Raw genomic sequence first — 18,541 nt, 5'->3', positions numbered from 1 at the left:
ACCACCCACCACCCCCCTTGCCCACGTTTGTTGCAGCCGCCGTCGAATCGCCTCGTCTCGCCGTGGCCCCTTTCCCAGATGCGGCCCTCCCTTTGTTATTTGTGGAGCGGCGATTGCTTTGTTGCCATATCTAAATCCAGGGGGGTGTACGGGGGGAGGGGAGGGGGGGAAGCTTTTCAATCAGCGCCGTGAGCTGGGGTGACCGTGCACCACGATGTTGAGGAGGCTCTTTGTCCTTCAGTTGGCAACGTTCACATTATAACCGCCACCTCCAACGGCCCCCCCCCCCCTCCACTTCCACACCGTACATCGCTCACACCCCCTCCCCTCCCCCCCCCCCCCCCCCGCGAAAACCAACGTCTCTTTAACCATTCGTGAATAAATTGGATTAATGTAACGGTCCCGTCCAATAACAGCGGTCGGCCGAAGCATCGGTTGTGACGTGTGGGCTGCTGCGCGTGGCACGGCCTCGGCCCGGGTGCATTGTCCCACGTGTGCAGGAGGGGAATTGGAATGCGCGGGTCCCATCTGGATACGCTGGCGACACACGCGGTTGAAGGAGGAGGAGGGGGAGGGAGGGGGGGTGACCCTCAAGCGAGTGGATGCACACGCCGCTGATACGGCCACGTTGAGCGTGCGTGTTGTGCACAGCGGTTCGCTCGCAAACTCAACAATGAAACGAGACCAAGCGGAGTCGCTTCGCAGGCTTGAACAGCGGCACGCACACGCCACTCGCCCCTCCGCGCATCCACCCACACTTTAACCTTGAGGATTCACACGCGATATCCTGACTGCGACTTGAGCCCATGGGCGTAATGCTCCAAGGTGAATGTGCACGCGTGTTACACTGCATTTGTGCGGTGCTGTGTATGTCGTGTCGCGTGCGTTGTCGTTATTTGTGCGTTGCTTTTGTGCTGTTCCTTACAACGGACCTCATCGGGCGTTTGTGGCACGGTTTTTTTATACCATGTGTGTGTGTATATGCTGCATTGTGCATTCCTTCCGCGTTTCTGTGTTGCGCTTATGTTGCGCTGTTACGTACCCCGAGTATAATATTGTGTATTTTATACCGGGGTGCGTGTCCGTCATCTCGGGGAAATGCAAATCGTACGCGTGCAATGTCTGCCACAAGCCCCAGGGGGCTTTGAGACGCGGCGCTTGGCGGGCGCTGTCCATTTCAGCACCCGGCACCGCCGCTGAATCCGACGCCTCTTGTATCCGCAGTGGTTGGGTGGGGTGGGGGGCACCGGGGACGCAGGGTAAGATAGTGTCGGTTTAGATTAGTGTGTGTGTGTTGGAAGAGGGGAGGGTGAGCCTTGGCTGTGAATGAAGGACGGTCACGCTCGCATGTGTTGAAAAAAAAAATATCGCAAGCTAAGCTCATGACGCGGGTTCCCGCATTAATATTTAACGCGGCCAAATTAAATGGCGCAGGCTCTTCCGAGGCTCGGGGTGACCGGGAGAGGACTTGCGCGCGCTCGTTGTGCCCGCGCGCTCCTCCCAACATCACCGCTGCCTTTCGCGCCGTCAGCGCGATGTGTTTTCCCACACAGATAAAAGGGATAACGATGCAGTGCGATACACATGCTGTAAACTGGCGCGGGTCAGCGATTGTTTCTGACACTGCAAGGTCTACAGAGAGCAAGGCTGGCGGTGGGGGTGGGGGGTGGAGGGGAGGTGGAGGAGGATGGGTGTATGGGCGCCCCCTGATAACGGCACGCGGCTGCCAAAGCAGCACAGCGCACAATGCGACCAGGCTCACCACGCGGCCCTTTCTTCCTCCCACTATCACCGCCCAGCCACGCTGCCGCCGCTGCCGAGCAAATACAACGCGTGGTTGTAAATCCCGAAGCATGTGCCCGTTGCCACCCGGGTGGCGGAGATATCGAGTGTGCAGGCGGTGCAACTGCCATGGAGCCCGCTGGCCGTGCGAGGTGGGGGAGGGGCGCAGGCGTCGAGATAGGAGAGGGATCAGCGGACAGCCCCTGACACCACCTCCCCCCCCATCCCCCATTTCATTCCTTGCACCACGGCCCAGCGCGATACGCCACTGCTTGTCACGACTGTATTCTTCTAATCTAGGAGTATAACGTGACTATTATTGAATGTTTAAAGCTCACTTCTGTTACGGCGGCAGTAATGATTTGGGCCATCACGCGTACATTGGTGAAATGTTTTAAAATATATATATAGAAGGCCGCAATCAAAAACAACCAATTTAAATGTGTAAAAAAAATCTGTAATGTCAATCGGCCGAGTACAGTGCGATATTGCCAGTGTGAGAGTTTGCGATCTTAAACTACAGCATGAATAATTATTGCAAACCGGATTTTTTTTGTTGCTATTGGCTTTAACGTTACAACCCATGGGAGGAATGACTTGGTTGACCGATTACAGGAATTGTACGATTGTTAATATTTGAGCACGAGACAAGAAGCAACGTAGAACTTGATGCACATCCTGCCAACCGAGTGAAACACCGGGGCCATCATTTGTGGGAGCATAAATTCGAAAATGTACGATGTCTGATTTGTTTTGAGTAATAAATCACAGACACGACAATATTAGTGCCAAACATATGTTCTATAGTCTCCCTACAACATCCCTGAAATTAGATTCAGTGATGGTTATAAACCGTGGAATACAGAAAACTCTACTACACTGCGCTGTCCTGATGGAATAAAACATTGTTGTAGGGACCCAACTGGAGAACGAAACAGATTTTAAATACCTATGGACATTATTTAACGCAGATGGGGATCAACTACGTGGAATTGGTAATTTATTTTACGGATAATTGTTCCACTTCTGCGGTCGCAATATTCCAAATTGAGACTGACGACATTTGACGGAGGAGTTTGGAAATCCAACCTTCAACTCGGCCGGTGGTGTAGAGTGATTGGCATGTGCCGTGGAGCAAGGAATGAAACGATGGGGACTCTGTTCAATCCCCCCCCCCCCCCCTCTGACCTATGGGCCTCGGTGCAGTTGCACCGCCTGCATACCCGATAGCAACACCACCAGACGCAGTGTTCACCCACTCCACGAGGCCATTTACAAAAACGAAAGCCACCCACGGCCGCCTTACGGTTATTTGACGCGTAGGGCTCGAGAACAGCAAACAAATGCATTCAACGTGGGAACTGCACCAGTATTTTTCGATTTAAAGCTTTCGTGACTGCAGGGATTCATCTTCTTGGTTCTTTCGGTAAAGTCACGTAGAAGGGAAGTAATACAATAATAAAAATAAAACATAATAAAATATTTTATGTTTTATTTTATGTTTTATTTTTATTATTTTATTACTTCCCTTCTACGTGACTTTACCGAAAGAACCAAAAAGATGCACCGGTATTGTTTTTCATCGTTGTACGCGCCAACCAACGGCGCTAGAATCAATCCCGATGAGCCTTTTAAAAGGTCACTGCAACCCTTTAAAAGGTCACGGGAGCCCTGCGGCGACACCGACTTTTAAACGAACCAGGCCACCTGACAACCCTCGTCCGCTGCCGTGTGAACGCGCGACCCGCAAGATTCCCGCACACAGCAAACTCGCACGACGCTTCATCCATCGCGAGCCGTGCTCACAACAACCAGGCAATGACGGACGACTGCAGGTGCTGCTGCTGCGGCTGCTGCTGCGGCTGCTGCGGCTGCTGCGGCTGCTGCGGCTGCTGCGGCTGCTGCTGCAGTGTCAAATTGAGAGGGACTAGAAGGCAAAGGCTTGGCAGGGCTTTGCTGGTTTGTACGTCTCCATGTACAGCTGTTTTGTCAATCCACTGCTGGATGATGGCCTCTTCACGGTGTGCGGGTCGCCGTGGGCTACCGTACTTCACTACACTGGGCAGTGTCGGTTGCCGACGGTAAGGGGAAGAGACGCGGGAGCACAACAAACTGTACATCAATGGCATTGCCCTTTGCTGCCCACCACAGAGCACCACAAGCATAATCACAACCTGTCTGTGCATGGTGGTCACCGACCCGAGCACTATCCAGGCCCAAACCTGCTTGACTTCTGCATTCCGGGCGATTGGGTTATAGGCTGGGCAGGTTTACCCTGGGGGCGTTTCAGTTTTCTTGCTTGCGTTGTTGAAAAATGCATCAACCTCATCAGATGGGATCTGCTAATGGACACTGGGGAGACCTTTTAGTGTGTTGACCCCTTACACGCATTCATTAACCGAGTGTGACGTGTAGAGGAGGGCCAACCAATGCATCTATGAGGGTTATCCATGCAATTGACAATTTGATGCAAAGTTCGGTAAATGCATTGTGCATATGTAGCAGAGATCGCAACCAGGTACCTGATACCCGTACCCTACCCGATACCCGTACCCTACCCGATACCCGGCTACCCGCAAGTACCCGTTTGCGACCCTGGTGCGGCCGGGTACGGGTAGACCGTGAGTCACTGGTGAGTAACTGTTTGTCACTCATTTCCCAACGTTTTGTCTCTTCTCACAATTCAAGTTCCTAGAATCAACCCACCCGTGTCTGCAACATGGCTTCATTCCAGAGGTCACAATCAGGTACCCGATACCCGTACCCTACCCGTACACGGCCGGGTACGGGTAAGGTACGGGTACGGCCGGGTACGGGTACCCGTTTGCGACCCTGGTGCGGTCGGGTACGGGTACAGGTAAGGAATCAAAACCCGTTTGGGACCTCTGATATGTAGGCACGTGGCAATCTTAATCGGTCCTAAACCTCCCCGAGATAAGACTCGAGTTCCTTGTGGAGTGTCAAACATTATCACTGGAGAGACAAAGGCGGCCGGGCATGGGAGCTAGCTACATCACACACACTCGTGTGCCATGCTGGCCTTCGTAAGCGTTCGCCAGCAGCTCCGAGAGTGAAAGTAGACTAAACGGGGCATCTCTCTCGTTTGTTTTACAATACACAGTTTATACAGCACAGTAGATACAACGACGAATGAATGAATAAAAACACACGTTACAAAGTACAGTATTGCATTTCGGTCTTTTGTTTCGCTCTACACATTTACACAGTAGCCCAACAGCTGCTATTGTGTGTGGTCATACATGGAGCAAGAGCGGAGGGGTTTATTCCCCAGTCTGGGGAGGGTAATTTCCCAGGGTGGTTGGGTCTAATTATCGGGCTGGGTCGAAGTAATTCCCCAGTCTGGGGAAGGCTCTGCTCAGGAGCTCTATAAGAGCGGCACACGGAGGGGGAGTGGCACAAGTGGAGGGCTGTACATTTGACAGTTGCTGTGCAAACCACACGAGTGGGGGGTAGAGTGGGGGGTGTGCAGTGGACAGAGGCATAGCTGGTGCCACCTAAGGAAGGGGCAACGTAACAATTAAGTTATTAATATTGATAATCGATTATTCCGCTCATGATTAGTTCATTTCAACGACGTACAATTATTTAGTGTAACGGAAAAAGACACAATCTAACAAACAAGGCAGACAAACGAGAATTAGACGGTACAAAAGTGACACACAGAATTGAACGCGTGACCCTGAATCGTGGGATATTGTAAAATCGGATGGGAGGGGATGGATGAGAGGGCCAAGGGATATCCGCTGCATAACTCACGGAATAAGCTCCTTTCCTCAAACTAAAGGAGACGCATGTTAAACGTCTTCACGTGCGATGAACCGTTACGCCGATTCGTAATGCCCACAAGAAACCGAAGCAGGTAGTGTCAGCTCCACCTGTCACAAACGCAAGAGGAACCAAGCTCCATTTTCATGCAAAAAGTACGCAAGCTCTAGAAATCACATGGCAAAAAACGATTAGCAGTGAGTGTCCTAAAACTAGTCACCATAATCAAGATACTGTCTTCCAACCAATAACAAGAATCCCCATTAGCTGGATATTACAATAACTTAACTACTAACAAAAAACACAATCATAATTTCCAGGTGGAGCTGACACTTTGTTCTTACATAAAAGGGGTCTTTATGTGTTGCACTGTGTCAGGGAGACCCATAAGTGGGAGGTGGGAGTGGCAGGGAAGACCCACAGCCTTGGCTAAACATCTGTATCACCCAGGGCTTAAAAGCTTCCAAACAGCATCGACGACAGCTATCAGTGACAATGACGGTGAAGATTTTGAAGGCAAAAGGCTCTTTCGTGACATGAAGGGGAACATTTTTATCGTACCCACGATGCAGTTGAATAGAACACAGGTAACCCATTCATACCGAGGAGATCCGGCTGGGCGGTCAGTAACATTCGGTCTTTTAGTAGGGAGCTCGCCACCAGTGCATTGTGGGAGTTGTTCGATGCACTATGACGGCACCCGCCTCTCTGGGGGTGCCCATCTACCCAGGGTTCCCCGAGCCTCCGCCCTTGGGACCTTTGCTGCTCTCCAGGGAGAAGGGAGGGATGCGGGCGTCAAACATCTTCCCGTCCGACCTCTCGAAGCGGAAGGTTCCCCTGTGGGCGAGAGTGACGGAAGGGGAGAACAGCAGGGGCAACACGGTGAGGGGCGAACAGCCGCTGTGTCTGCATGCCCTGGCAGACACGTGTCCACACAGTTAACAGAGGAGGTGGTCTTTAAAGTCCATGAAAACTTATTTCCTAAAATCAAGTCAATCTCGGACTGTCAATCATCGCCGGTGGCATCTGTCCTTCCCGTAAGACGATGGTGTCGACGCCACGGTGGTGGTGGTGGCAGTGGGTAATGGTGCTTAGTCGTTAGTGGGCGACAATGATGGTGGGTGGTGGTGGTTGGAGCGAGTTACAGTGTCGCAAAGAGACCAAATATAAATGTGCAAACCCTGGCACACAACCTGCAGACATACAATCCGGCACCAGGGGAAAAGCGAGCTCTGGTTTAGCTCAAGGTTTGTGACACTTTTTCTCAGACCACTACACCACAAGAATCCCGCAAGAGCCAAATGAGAATTCGCAAAGTGCACTGAACACAAGGCAGCAACATACAATGTGTGGGAACACAGGCGTGCCGAGACGCAAGATTACCTGCAAGCAACCGGCATAACATCCTACAGGTAACACAAATACCCGGGAGGTGAATTGTTGGGTTTCCTCATCGAGACATCATCAGAGACAGTTTCATCCATTTGCCCGTGTGTTTGTAGGCAGCTGTGGTGACACCGTACAGCAAGAAGTTGCATATATTCTGGTTGCCATTATAGGTGGGAGAATGAAAATGAAACGGAGGGACATCAAAATCCAAGGCTTGCTATTCTACTCAAGGGTGGCACAGAGAAACAACAGAGACCCACAACAGCAACTTAAGCCTTGCTTGACATGATTGCAACACGCCGGGACACGACACGGCACAACTTTGTAAAGGCTTCACCAGGTGTTGACGGTTGCCAGCTTCAGCAGATGTGAGACTTCACGTTTAATTCGGGTCTCTCTACCCCAATGGGCTCCAGGCAAATGTGGTGCTGGCATTGAAACACTTTTTGCCAAAACAAGCGGAAGGATGGCGTTCATGGCGATTTGCACCGCACTATCAAGAGATATATTTGCATCAACTTCGACCGATCTATCGTTGTCCGTGTGTTCCCACATAACGTACACATAGGATTATTGCATAAATAGAAGGGACTGTAAATAAACACACGGGGTAATGCTCCCTGAAGCCATTCCTGAAGCTACGGGCAGAAATGGTTCTGTGGATTATAGAGCAGATGTCGCAGCAATCAGTAAACATGGGGGCAAATGGACGGGCAGTTGTGGAAGACGAGCAGAAAGATGGAACAATGTAGACCACCAATCCTGCCCGCGGGGGCAATAACATCTATTTCAAAAGGAATGTTTCCATTGCAGTGGAGGAAAATGACTGCATATAAACACGCTTCTGCCAAAAATGCTGTTCGAATGCTTAGTTATTAAAACGACCAAGCGACTTATCGGTTGACGAATGCGACTGACGGCGAGATGCCATGAGAACATTTTCACTCGCAATTGAATTTGCTGGAATAGGTGTCACGTTAACCTCAACTCGGTTAAAAAAAAAATTAATTTACATTTATATTCATGGGAGAAATATAATTTGATGTTTCAATGCATTTTATTTTTAAGTGTATTCCCAATGTCACTTCATTGTTTATGATTTATGTATGTGGGTACAAGCGGAAGAGTTATTAAACATTGGATGCATACGCAGTGACGCAAGGAAGCCGACCACCACACTTCTTTTATGAATGAGCAGCACCTTTCATTTCCTGAGGTCATGTGCCATTCCTTCGCTCTAATCCCAGGTTATCTCTGATCATCTTTCCAATCTCGAAGGCTCTTGCTATCACACTTCTCTCCCCGAGTACTGCTTCTCCTCATCATCATCATCAGCCATGATCAGTCCACTGCGGGATGAAGGCCTCGCCAGGCTGATACCATCTCTTCGACATTGGGATTGAAAATGCAATTGACCATTGTCTTCTATCTCATCTAGTAATTATTTCGTGAACACTATCGATTTGATAATTGGTTTTTTACCCTTCTATCTGGCAACAAAACTGACACCTTTTCACAAGGAGTCATGTTTGCATAGACCACAATACCTGCAGTCATAATGCAAAAAAAAAACACAACTCTGACTGCAGGTATTGTGGTCTATGCAAACATGACTCCTTGTAAAAAGGTGTCAGTTTTGTTGCCAGATAGAAGGGTAAAAAAACAATTATCATATTTTTACTGGCAAATGAGGTTCCAATGGTGTAAACTATCGATTTGAGTTTACACTGTCGAATGTTTAATTGGCATGTCTCAATTATGGGTATATTTGTGGCAATGGCATTTTTGCTGTTGCCGTTCTTGTCTTGTGCCCCCGATAGTCTGGAACTCTCTACTCCCATCCATCCGTGCTGTCAACTCCCTTTCACCATTCAAGTCCCGGTTCAAAACCTTATCTTCTTCCCCTGCCTATGACCGACTGCCTCTCTCTGGACAATATCTTGAGATGCAACTGCATTAAGATGATATTTAAATCCAAATCGTGTTGAGGTTTTGCAACTGTACTGGGTTTTCTTTCTGTCTGTATGCACTCCTGTATTTTATTTCGTAACACAGGCCTCCCTGGAGAAATGCGCGGTCTCAGTGGGCTCCCACGAGGTTATTAATAACGATTCATGTCTATCTTCTGTTTCTATCTTAGATACCTTTGGTTAACCACCTAATCCAATTGCCTCTTTTCTATTTTCACTTTTTACAAAATTAGCTCAATTGCCCTCCTCTTTAATTCCGTCAGTCATCACGTGACAGCTGACAGATGCGGCTGGATCAACTTCTTCCACTTCTTCCCATCCCTGGCTATAGCAGTCGCTTCCTGTAGGCCGACGTTTGTCCCCGTTACAAGTCCTCCTTCGTGGACGACCTCTAACCTCCCGTGCCGCCTTTGCCCTCCTTGCCAGCCAGGAAACGTGGAGCGAGCGCTTGAAGCACTGCATTTCCAACGACTCTAATATCCCCTGCTTCATCAGCCTTCTTCACCGCCCACGATTCGCATCCGTGCATCACAGCATCCACATCGGCCATTGTTTATCCACTGCTGGTTGAAGGCCTCCCCACGCCGTCGCCATCCGGCGATGCCACAACCCATCTGACACCTGCACGTCAAGTGATCTCATCTCCTTGGAGCTCACCCTCTCGGGAACAATTCCTCCTTTGCACATCTACGCAATGCTTACAAATTTACATGGTCTGCATCGGAGTTCTCTCTCTCTCAGCGAGTCAGAGCAATGGGACTCCGATGCCAGTGGTGAATCGGCATTCGCTCCAAATGCGAAGCCCTCATCTTTACATAAGTTATGCCGTGAATTGGCTGATTGCGTAAGTTCAAAGTTACTCTGTGAGACACACCATTGTAGGTGTCCTGGAAACAAAATTGAACACGAAGTATCGGTTTTATCGAGAGCAGGTGCATGAAATGGATCAAGTGAGTAAATTATACAAAATAGTTTTTTGCACTGACAGGGGCGCCATCATTGAGAGGGAGTGCTCTTACCCATAACGATAATTAATAATTGAAAGCCCTTTGTCAATCCACTGCCGTACTAAGGCCTCCCCACACCGTGTCTGTTGAGGGGGATTTCTGACCATACTTCACCACGCTGGTCAGTGCAGGTTGGTGAAGGGGCATGGCACAGGACCTCTCTTGTTTACTTCTGTATAAGACACAGAATTGTGGTTCAATTGCAAAAACCTAAAGACTCGGCAACTTTTGAACAATACAGAGAACACTGCGACGTGACAACAAGCGTCAAAGCAATAAAAAAAATATAATGAATAAGTGATGTCAAAAGTGGGGGGGGGGGGGGGTGGGGGTTTACGACACGAACGTACACTGTATATATTTAGCAGCACTCATGGCACACGCGCATACGCACACGTGGTTGATTAAGTCAGCATTTCCAAATCCAGCGGAGTAATAATCCCGTTCGCAGGGCCATCCGCGCTGGCTTTGAGTGGGGGCGGGGGGGGGGCTTAAGGTCCCCTCCCCCCCACTCATTAAAAATGTAAGCGTTTTATTCAGCGCGCATGTACGCCTTTCGCTCGCGGTCCTCCAAACGTCTAATGTCGGGAACACGGACACACTGGGGAGCATTGATTGGGCCTGCACTAGACTTCGGATGCAGCTAAGGATGCTTCCCGTCAAGGTCACCCTCACGGAAGCTGTGCGCCGCGCGACATGAACCGCTGCGGTCGCTTGCAATCGCTCAGGGTCTGCTTAAAGTGACGTGCATTTAGGTCAAGGTACGGACCTGCAAATGCCCCACTAGAGAGAGCTCCGGAGCGCCCCTCCAGAGGGTATTTTGGCCTACTCTTTTAGGCGAGCCAAACTTCTTTGGGAGTCCCCACACTTTACCCCGACCGCACATCACCTGCTCATCGAGTAACTGTGGTGAACCCATTTACATTGTAGAGGGGGGCAGTGGCAGGAGGGGATTTAAGAAACGTACCACATTGTTTCAACTGCTGTCACGGGAGATTGAATCTAACCGGGGACCTCTGGATTTTGCGAGTCCATTTCTCCAACCTTTATACCATGGCAGCATCCATATGTATATTAAGGCAGAATATACATCCCCACCCAGTGAATGGGCCTTGTCCATCAGTGGATATACAATGGATGATGCACAGCCCTTTGTCAGTCCATCTTTGGATGACGGGTTTTTATTAATAATAATAATTTCAACTGATAATGCACACAGTATTCGCTCGCTCTCCAAGAGAGAGAACGACTCAGAGGCACGATGAACCAGAGAGACGAGTGGGCAAGGCAGCCACGTGGGTGAGCCGACACCAAATTCGCACCCAAGCTGTGGTCCTCAATATATAAAGGTGTTATCGGCCAATTAATGAGTTCTTACGTGCGGAAAGAAACCGGTGCACCCAGAGTGATTTCACGTGTGCAAGGGGACCACACTCCATTCGTTACAGATGGCAAAGTTGGAGTTCCCACTCGCTGTACTGCCTGATCCTCCTGGCAAGCCAGGGCATGGCACCTCAACGCTCATGGGACGATCCACCAACCCCCACCTCCACAGTGCTTGATTACAAGCGTAGGGGTTATTTGACCATAAGGTGTCACTTGAAAGGTCATAAAATGTAATTTATTCGAACGAGGTCAAAATGATGAAAATAAATGTGACTTGAGACCAGATTATTTGGATGAATTGGATTTTCTTTTTTGGGCTCCCGAGTTGTTGATCGGCTTGACCATTTACAATCGCCAGGTGCATTACAAGAACCCCCGTTCCAAAATCACAACAATGGAGAGGCATGTGCCGTTGGGGAAGGGTGCACATGGGCAGGGGGAGTTCGCGGCGGCTTGGGCTAGCCGACGCGAGGCCCTCAAAGTATTTGATCGCCGTTGAATATATATCGCTGGGCTTCTCAATTAGACGAGTAACGATGGAATAATAATTGGTGCAATGTTAATCTTAACGCGAGAATAAAATTATGAACAATTTATACAAATAATCCAATCATATGGTAATCACACATTTAGACTAACAGAATGAACAAACATAAATGTATAAATTTAATTTACGAATTATATAAAATGCAAATGAGACCACAGATTAGACGGAAAAAAGATTAAACTACCGAATCAACTTGTGACCCTATAACGTGCAAATTCGTTGAAGATCTGGCAGCCAAAGGAGAGAACGTATCCATGAGAATCACCACCGCGGAGATGGAGCGATGAGATCAGTTCACGTGCAGGAGTGAGATGAATGGAAACAGCACTGGTCCGTGAGGGTGCTGGTGACAGAATGAGGAGGCCTTCATCCAGCAGCGGATAGACAATGGTTGATGAGGAATATATACAACTGGGATGGCTTCACTTGGTGCGATACAGTTTTCCAGGAGGCCTCAATTTATACTGGTAGGAACGAAGTGAACCAGCCTACAATAGATCATATCGTCCGTCCGTCCGATGTCCGATTAGGTGTAGCAACATCGCCCCCTACTGCAAACACTTGGCAGGACCCTACAAAAACCTTTAGACTCAGTGAGGCTTTCCTGGCTAAACAAGTGTAACATTCCCTTATAATTCCCTGAGATAGTTTTTAATTAAAACATTTAATTTAAAAATTAACTCAAAGCGGCCTAAAGCCTACAGCTAGGCCTAAAGCCTAGAACTAGGCCTCAAACTCTCCCTTCGTATCGTACCCCCGCCATTTCATTTTATTATAGCCATTCATTTGTTCGTTCCTACCAGCCCACCCCGCAGGGACCTGTTTTACATGTCCCCCTAGTGACGTCCACGTGCATGAGATAGCAGATATACTCGCCGCCAGCGTTAAACACGTGCGTTGTATCAGAGTTGAAGCGCATCACGTAACACCACAGCCATATCCAAAACAAGAATGCAATGAGATGGTGGGTGGGGGGAGGGGGCAGTGAATTATTACCCACAAAAGGTGGCACACTCCATTTGCTCAGCAATCAAAACTCTCACAAATGCAAAGACAAGGATTCCCCGATAGCTGTAGAGACCTGTTGGGCCAAGTGCTGTTGGCGAGCACCTATTCATTTTGGCACAATCGAGCAGGCGAAGGGGTCCTGTGACTTGCACAATGCCTCGAGATGCCTTTGTTTGCCAAGTAATGAGGTTTCACGCATCGTATCAAGTAGCTCCTCAAGACTGAGTGGACAGACCTAACCAATACACTACACTCCCAAATGCAGCATAAGGATACACACATGCACACACCGTACACACACAAAGATCTGCCGTGTAGCCTACAATACCCACGCATGCATGCACACACACGCATGCACACACGTGCGCCCTGCACAACAGATTTGTGATTTGTTTGTTAGCAGCTGCTACCCTAACCGTGTCATGCTTTGTGGTGATATGAGAATTGGGGGGGGGAGGAGAGTGTGGGGTGGGTGATGCAGCAGTGGACAGCGTGCGGTTGACTGCCACTCACCACATGTGTCCGCTGGGTGCCTGGAGAGACACGTGACTGCTGTACTGAAATGCTGGCTGCTCCTTGGAAAGCAGGGGCTCCTGCCGGGGAAAACAAAACAAACACAGAGCCGTGACCCTCTCGGCGAGACTTGCAGCGCAGTCACAAGCTTTTACTTGGCACAACCGTTCACTGGGCAAAACTGTTCAGAGGGTATAAGCGTTCGCTGGGCACAACCGTTTAAAGAGACGGATTTACAAGTTAAGCGCTCTGCTACTGCATCCCACCTGGCTTTTGTTGCAGTGCTACAATGATTGTAGTGTGTATATAGTTTACAATTAATGTGTTCGTAGATCCATACTGGTGATAGTAATGCTGTGATGAGAATATAAAACTCGTGAAAAGTTTGGCTGCTTTTAGTCTCTGATAAAATTCGTTAAAGAAAGTTAAATCCTGAGCAGATTGATTAGACACACACACACATATAAAGTCACATCATAGGAGTAATTATAATACTGCAATTACTCAGGAAAGCCTTCCCGAGTCTCAAGAATCTCTTTTAGGAAGGTCTGTATTGGTATGTGGGGGCAATTCCATGAATCAGTCTTTGGTAAAAGTACCCAGATAATTAACTCACGATACACTCAAAACTCCACACGGCTTGAATCAAGAATCCATTGATGTAGTGCCATCTAGTTAACAATCTCCCAAGTACTAAACGAGGCTCAACCTCGCTCAGCTTAGGAGATCTGACAGGAATCGGCAAGTTTAGTGCGATTTAGTCACAGATCTCAGAGGTTTGGCCAATCCACTGGATGAACTGTACCCACTCTATCCATTACAGTACCACTCGAGAGCATGTGTTATTTATTTACACATATTTTATTTCATTTTTTTTTCTGACACGCACACTTACCATCACAATGGAACACTGCGTGCTATCTGGCATACATCTCTGACGCACAAAGAAGCTAGACAAAGCATGCGGGCGCAACCATTGACCCTATTTACTAATTGGACCGAGCTTGAGCCAAGGGCTGATTAGCTCATTTTCGGAAGGAAGCCCCAAGCACAAAGTATATTTTTATAAAGCCCGGTTTGGTCTGTACATGTCATCGAATTTCAGATGAAGCCGTCAGTTTGTGCTTCGTCCATACATCTGTCAAACAGCCGTTGTGTTTCTTGGGGTTAATCAATACGTGTGTTTGTGTGTGTTTGCGATTTTGTAAACGTTTTATAAATGCACCTCTCATTAAAGCGGCTGACCAGGCGCACAGAGCTGTTGTGCTGAGCAAAATGCGCCACTATCTGGCAACCTGAGTTTGATTTGAACACAACACCGGTGGGATCCATTATCTGAAGTTATTCTGGGTGACCGAGAGGTCAGCTTAGCCTAAACATCGTGATGTGTGTCAACATCATGACTGGAGAGACACAGGCGGCTGGATGTGGTTATGATCATACCACAGTCCACGTGTTGCTCCGTCAAACCTTGAATAGGTGTTAATTGACAAGAGCGTCAACTAAGTAACTAGATATTAGCCATGTAACAATGCAACAATTCACTAATTAGCCTATTTCTTAGACGGAAGATAAATGCATCAATGAACGTGTGCGAGAATCCGATATGCATGATTTATGAAAATTACATGTAAATTCAATTGCTCATGTTACATTCACACTAATGGACGGAAACAAAACTGTACAAATAACTCGTATAAAATGGGATGCAATATAAACAGCATGGTGAAAATGAGCCGAGTATACGGTTGAATCGACTCCCCATCACCACGAACTAAGACATTCATAGAATTGGTGGTGGGGGGGGAGTGGGAGGGTGGGGGACAGGGGGGGGGGAGTTGAATCGTTCAATAGTTTCAGCGATCGGTGATGATGACTGAACCGGTCATGGGCCTCCCCCCCCAGCCTTCACCAACCTACACTGACCAGCATGGTGAAGTATTGTTGGATATACACGATCCACCCGACATCGGGCGGCCTTCATCATCCAGCAGTGGATTGACTGGAAATATGTTTTTAGTGTTCTTATTATTCGTTGTTCATGTTTTTTTCTCTCAATCTTTTATCAAAGTACCACACCGTTGCATATACGTGTGATTGTGAACTTGGCCCGAGAGGAATTCTGTGACCGTTTGTGTGTCAAAGGGACAGAAGGCCATGTCCATGCAAATCCAGCCCTGTGGCTGCCTAAAAACGTCCCTGTCAAACACTCGATACCACGTCGTAACATTTCACATCGGGCGCCACTCAGCACGAAACGTGGGCTGGAGAAGTTAAAGGGTCAGCGGGGGGGGGGGGAGGGGGAGGGAGGTGGTGCTTGATGGTAACGGGTAAATATAATGAAAACATTGACGTTTAATAATAGCCCAGCCAAACGCAGTGGAACACATGCTTTTAACATAAGGTCATTTCCACTTTGCAATGCACTACGGGGGCAATCAGATCGGGGCAGGCGTGTAACATTGCCTGGGTTCACCAAGTGAAAACGATTCTCTGCTTACGATATATGCACAGATACTACAATATTTTCGATTCGTGCATGTTGTGGGTATGTAAAAGATCATTTCTTGCTCACATCTGCTTTGCAGAAGGTGCTCCCCACTAGACAGAACCGTCCAGCGCCCGTCTAGAGGGTATTTTGGCCTACTCTTTCACGCTGGCCATCTAGGAAGAGGTGGTAGCACCCACAATTTACCCCCCCCCCCTCCCCACATGTAACCTGCCGATCAACTAACTGCAGAATATCCATTTATACTCCCATGCCAGGTGATCAAATGGGTGACGTCTGCAGTCAAGTAGGCTAATAATGACACCATTGGCAGCGTCCCAAGGTATGCATGCAGGGTGTATAGAATTGACAATTGTAAATAATAATGGCCTGTAGCTAGGCGGTAGCTACATTCACCACAAAGCAAAACAAAATAAGTAATATTTAAAATTACTTTTTTTTAAACACGCTTTAATGAAATGTACCATATGAAAAGATGAATTCTTGATCCGAATCCTGACAATTGACTCAAATTCCAGGAGTGAATCAATTTGTGCCAAGTTAGCACAATCCATTCCAAAAATGTATCGATAGGTGACCTTTAAAACCAGATAAGAGCCCATGAACATCAAGACTCTTAATCAAGGGGAAACTGAATTCCAATTTCAATGTGTAAAACAAATGACACACAAATACATTTTTCGAAGCTTGTGTTGCCTCCGAAACGTCGTGATTTTTATTTTATTTTACTTTTATTATTTTTTATTTTTATTTTTTACCTACGTGACTTTACCGAAAAAGCCTAAGAATATGAATCCTTGCAGTCACGAAAGCTTCAAATCTAGAACGCAAATACATTGTTTGAAAAATGTTACAACACAATCATTAATACAAATCAAATATAAAAAAAAAACATTAACACTAACGGAGCGAACGAAACGGTACGAGACCAAGAAACGAGTAACGGTAAAAACGAGACTCGACCCGAAACAAATTTCTGAATCGAATCGTGACCTCGTCGCTCCTCACCCGGCCCACGACGCCGCGTCCCCGCACGGTCTCCAGCGTCCCCGAGAGGCTGAAGATTCTCCAGTGTCGCTCCCGCAGCTGGATTGCTCCGTCGCCCAGGTTCTCCAAACGCACGCTGTAGCGCCACTGAACGTCCGCTCGCAGCGTGCGGGTGAGAAGAGCCGCGTTTATTAGAAACAAGTTCGGAAAAGTCATGCACAAGACGTGGACTACGCAACGCCTTACAACGAGCCGCTGTCTGACGGAAGTCATGGATCGGCAGCACGGAAGCAGACAACGGGCCGGTGTCAGGGCCAATAAGTTTGCGTATTTGCAAACCGTGCATTACTGCTCGAGTTACAGGTTCGCTCATCTTTATGAGAATTATAAATTGATTGCTGTACTGCACAGAACTAATGCTAAAGACGGATTGAACATTCGTTGAATAACTGTTCAAAAGGGCAAGTATTATATCAGCGATAGTAATAATACAAATTTACCACACTTGAGAATCTGCTGCTGGATGAAGGCTTCCCCATGCTGTGCCAATCACCGAAAAGGTTTCACCAGACTCCACCTCTCCGGTCAGCGTAGGTAGAGCATTGGTGCAGTGGTTTTGGCACGACGCAATAAACCCAACTACCCATTTTCAAATCCGAGCTACAACGACAAAATATGAAGCGGTCCTGGCCATTCGCACCATTCAGAGTGGTTGGTTTGGGATTTCGATCGGATCGAGTGGCTAGTTTGGGATTTCGATCGGATCGAGTGGCTAATTTGGGATTTCGATGGGATCGAGTGGCTAGTTTGGGATTTCGATGGAATCGAGTGGCTAGTTTGGGATTTCGATCGGATCGAGTGGCTAATTTGGGATTTCGATGGGATCGAGTGGTTAGTTTGGGATTTCGATCGGATCGAGTGGCTAGTTTGGGATTTCGATCGGATCGAGTGGTTAGTTTGGGATTTTGATCGGATCGAGTGGCTAGTTTGGGATTTCGATCGGATCGAGTGGCTAGTTTGGGATTTCGATCGGATCGAGTGGCTAGTTTGGGATTTCGATCGGATCGAGTGGCTAGTTTGGGATTTTGATCGGATCGAGTGGCTAGTTTGGGATTTCGATGGGATCGAGTGGCTAGTTTGGGATTTTGATCGGATCGAGTGGCTAGTTTGGGATTTCGATGGGATCGAGTGGCTAGTTTGGGATTTCGATCGGATCGAGTGGCTAGTGTGGGATTTCGATCGGATCATTGGGGGGGCACGTGCCACCCCTCCCTCCACCCACTGGTCCTGCCAGTGCATATACTCTCCTGGCCAAACTGGCTACCTATAAGCATACTGGGGTACCTTAAGGAATCGTTTCATTCTTTTTTAAAACATTAGCGATGCAAGGCCTTGGTGCTCATAAAAACTAAATCTATATGTGAAAGCCGATTACATCACTTTTGAAGAGGCCTATTTGAGGGTGAACAAATCACCCAATCTCATTATATCTTAGAAGCGAAGGATGTTGGAGCCTGAATAGCGCTCGGATGGATGATCGCCATGTATAACAGGTGTTATAAGCTGTGGGGCTAGATTGGCACTTCTATGTTCCTCGCATTCAGCAGCCCACACTGACTAGCATGGTGAAGTATTGTCAAAGAATTCCCAACACCAG

At 48.1% G+C, this 18,541-nt stretch overlaps 1 protein-coding gene across 2 annotated transcripts in view; it reads right to left on the bottom strand.

Annotated features, from left to right (window-relative positions):
- Nucleotides 1-4,963: 4,963 nt before the first annotated feature.
- Nucleotides 4,964-18,541, bottom strand: part of LOC144719498 (polymerase delta-interacting protein 2-like) — a 32,955-nt gene continuing 19,377 nt past the window's right edge. For both annotated transcript variants that reach the window (XM_078595483.1, XM_078595484.1), the window contains exons 9-11: nt 16,906-17,031; nt 13,389-13,468; nt 4,964-6,405 (exon numbers count right to left, since the gene is read on the bottom strand). In XM_078595483.1, coding sequence (XP_078451609.1) covers nt 6,291-6,405; nt 13,389-13,468; nt 16,906-17,031 — 321 coding nt within the window. In that variant the 3' untranslated portion in view covers nt 4,964-6,290. The remainder of the gene's footprint in view (nt 6,406-13,388; nt 13,469-16,905; nt 17,032-18,541) is intronic.

The sequence above is a fragment of the Lampetra planeri genome, chromosome 6 (genome assembly GCF_965212315.1).
Source record: "Lampetra planeri chromosome 6, kcLamPlan1.2.h2, whole genome shotgun sequence".
Taxonomy (NCBI): domain Eukaryota; kingdom Metazoa; phylum Chordata; class Hyperoartia; order Petromyzontiformes; family Petromyzontidae; genus Lampetra; species Lampetra planeri.
This window is presented reverse-complemented; position numbering and strand designations above follow the sequence as displayed.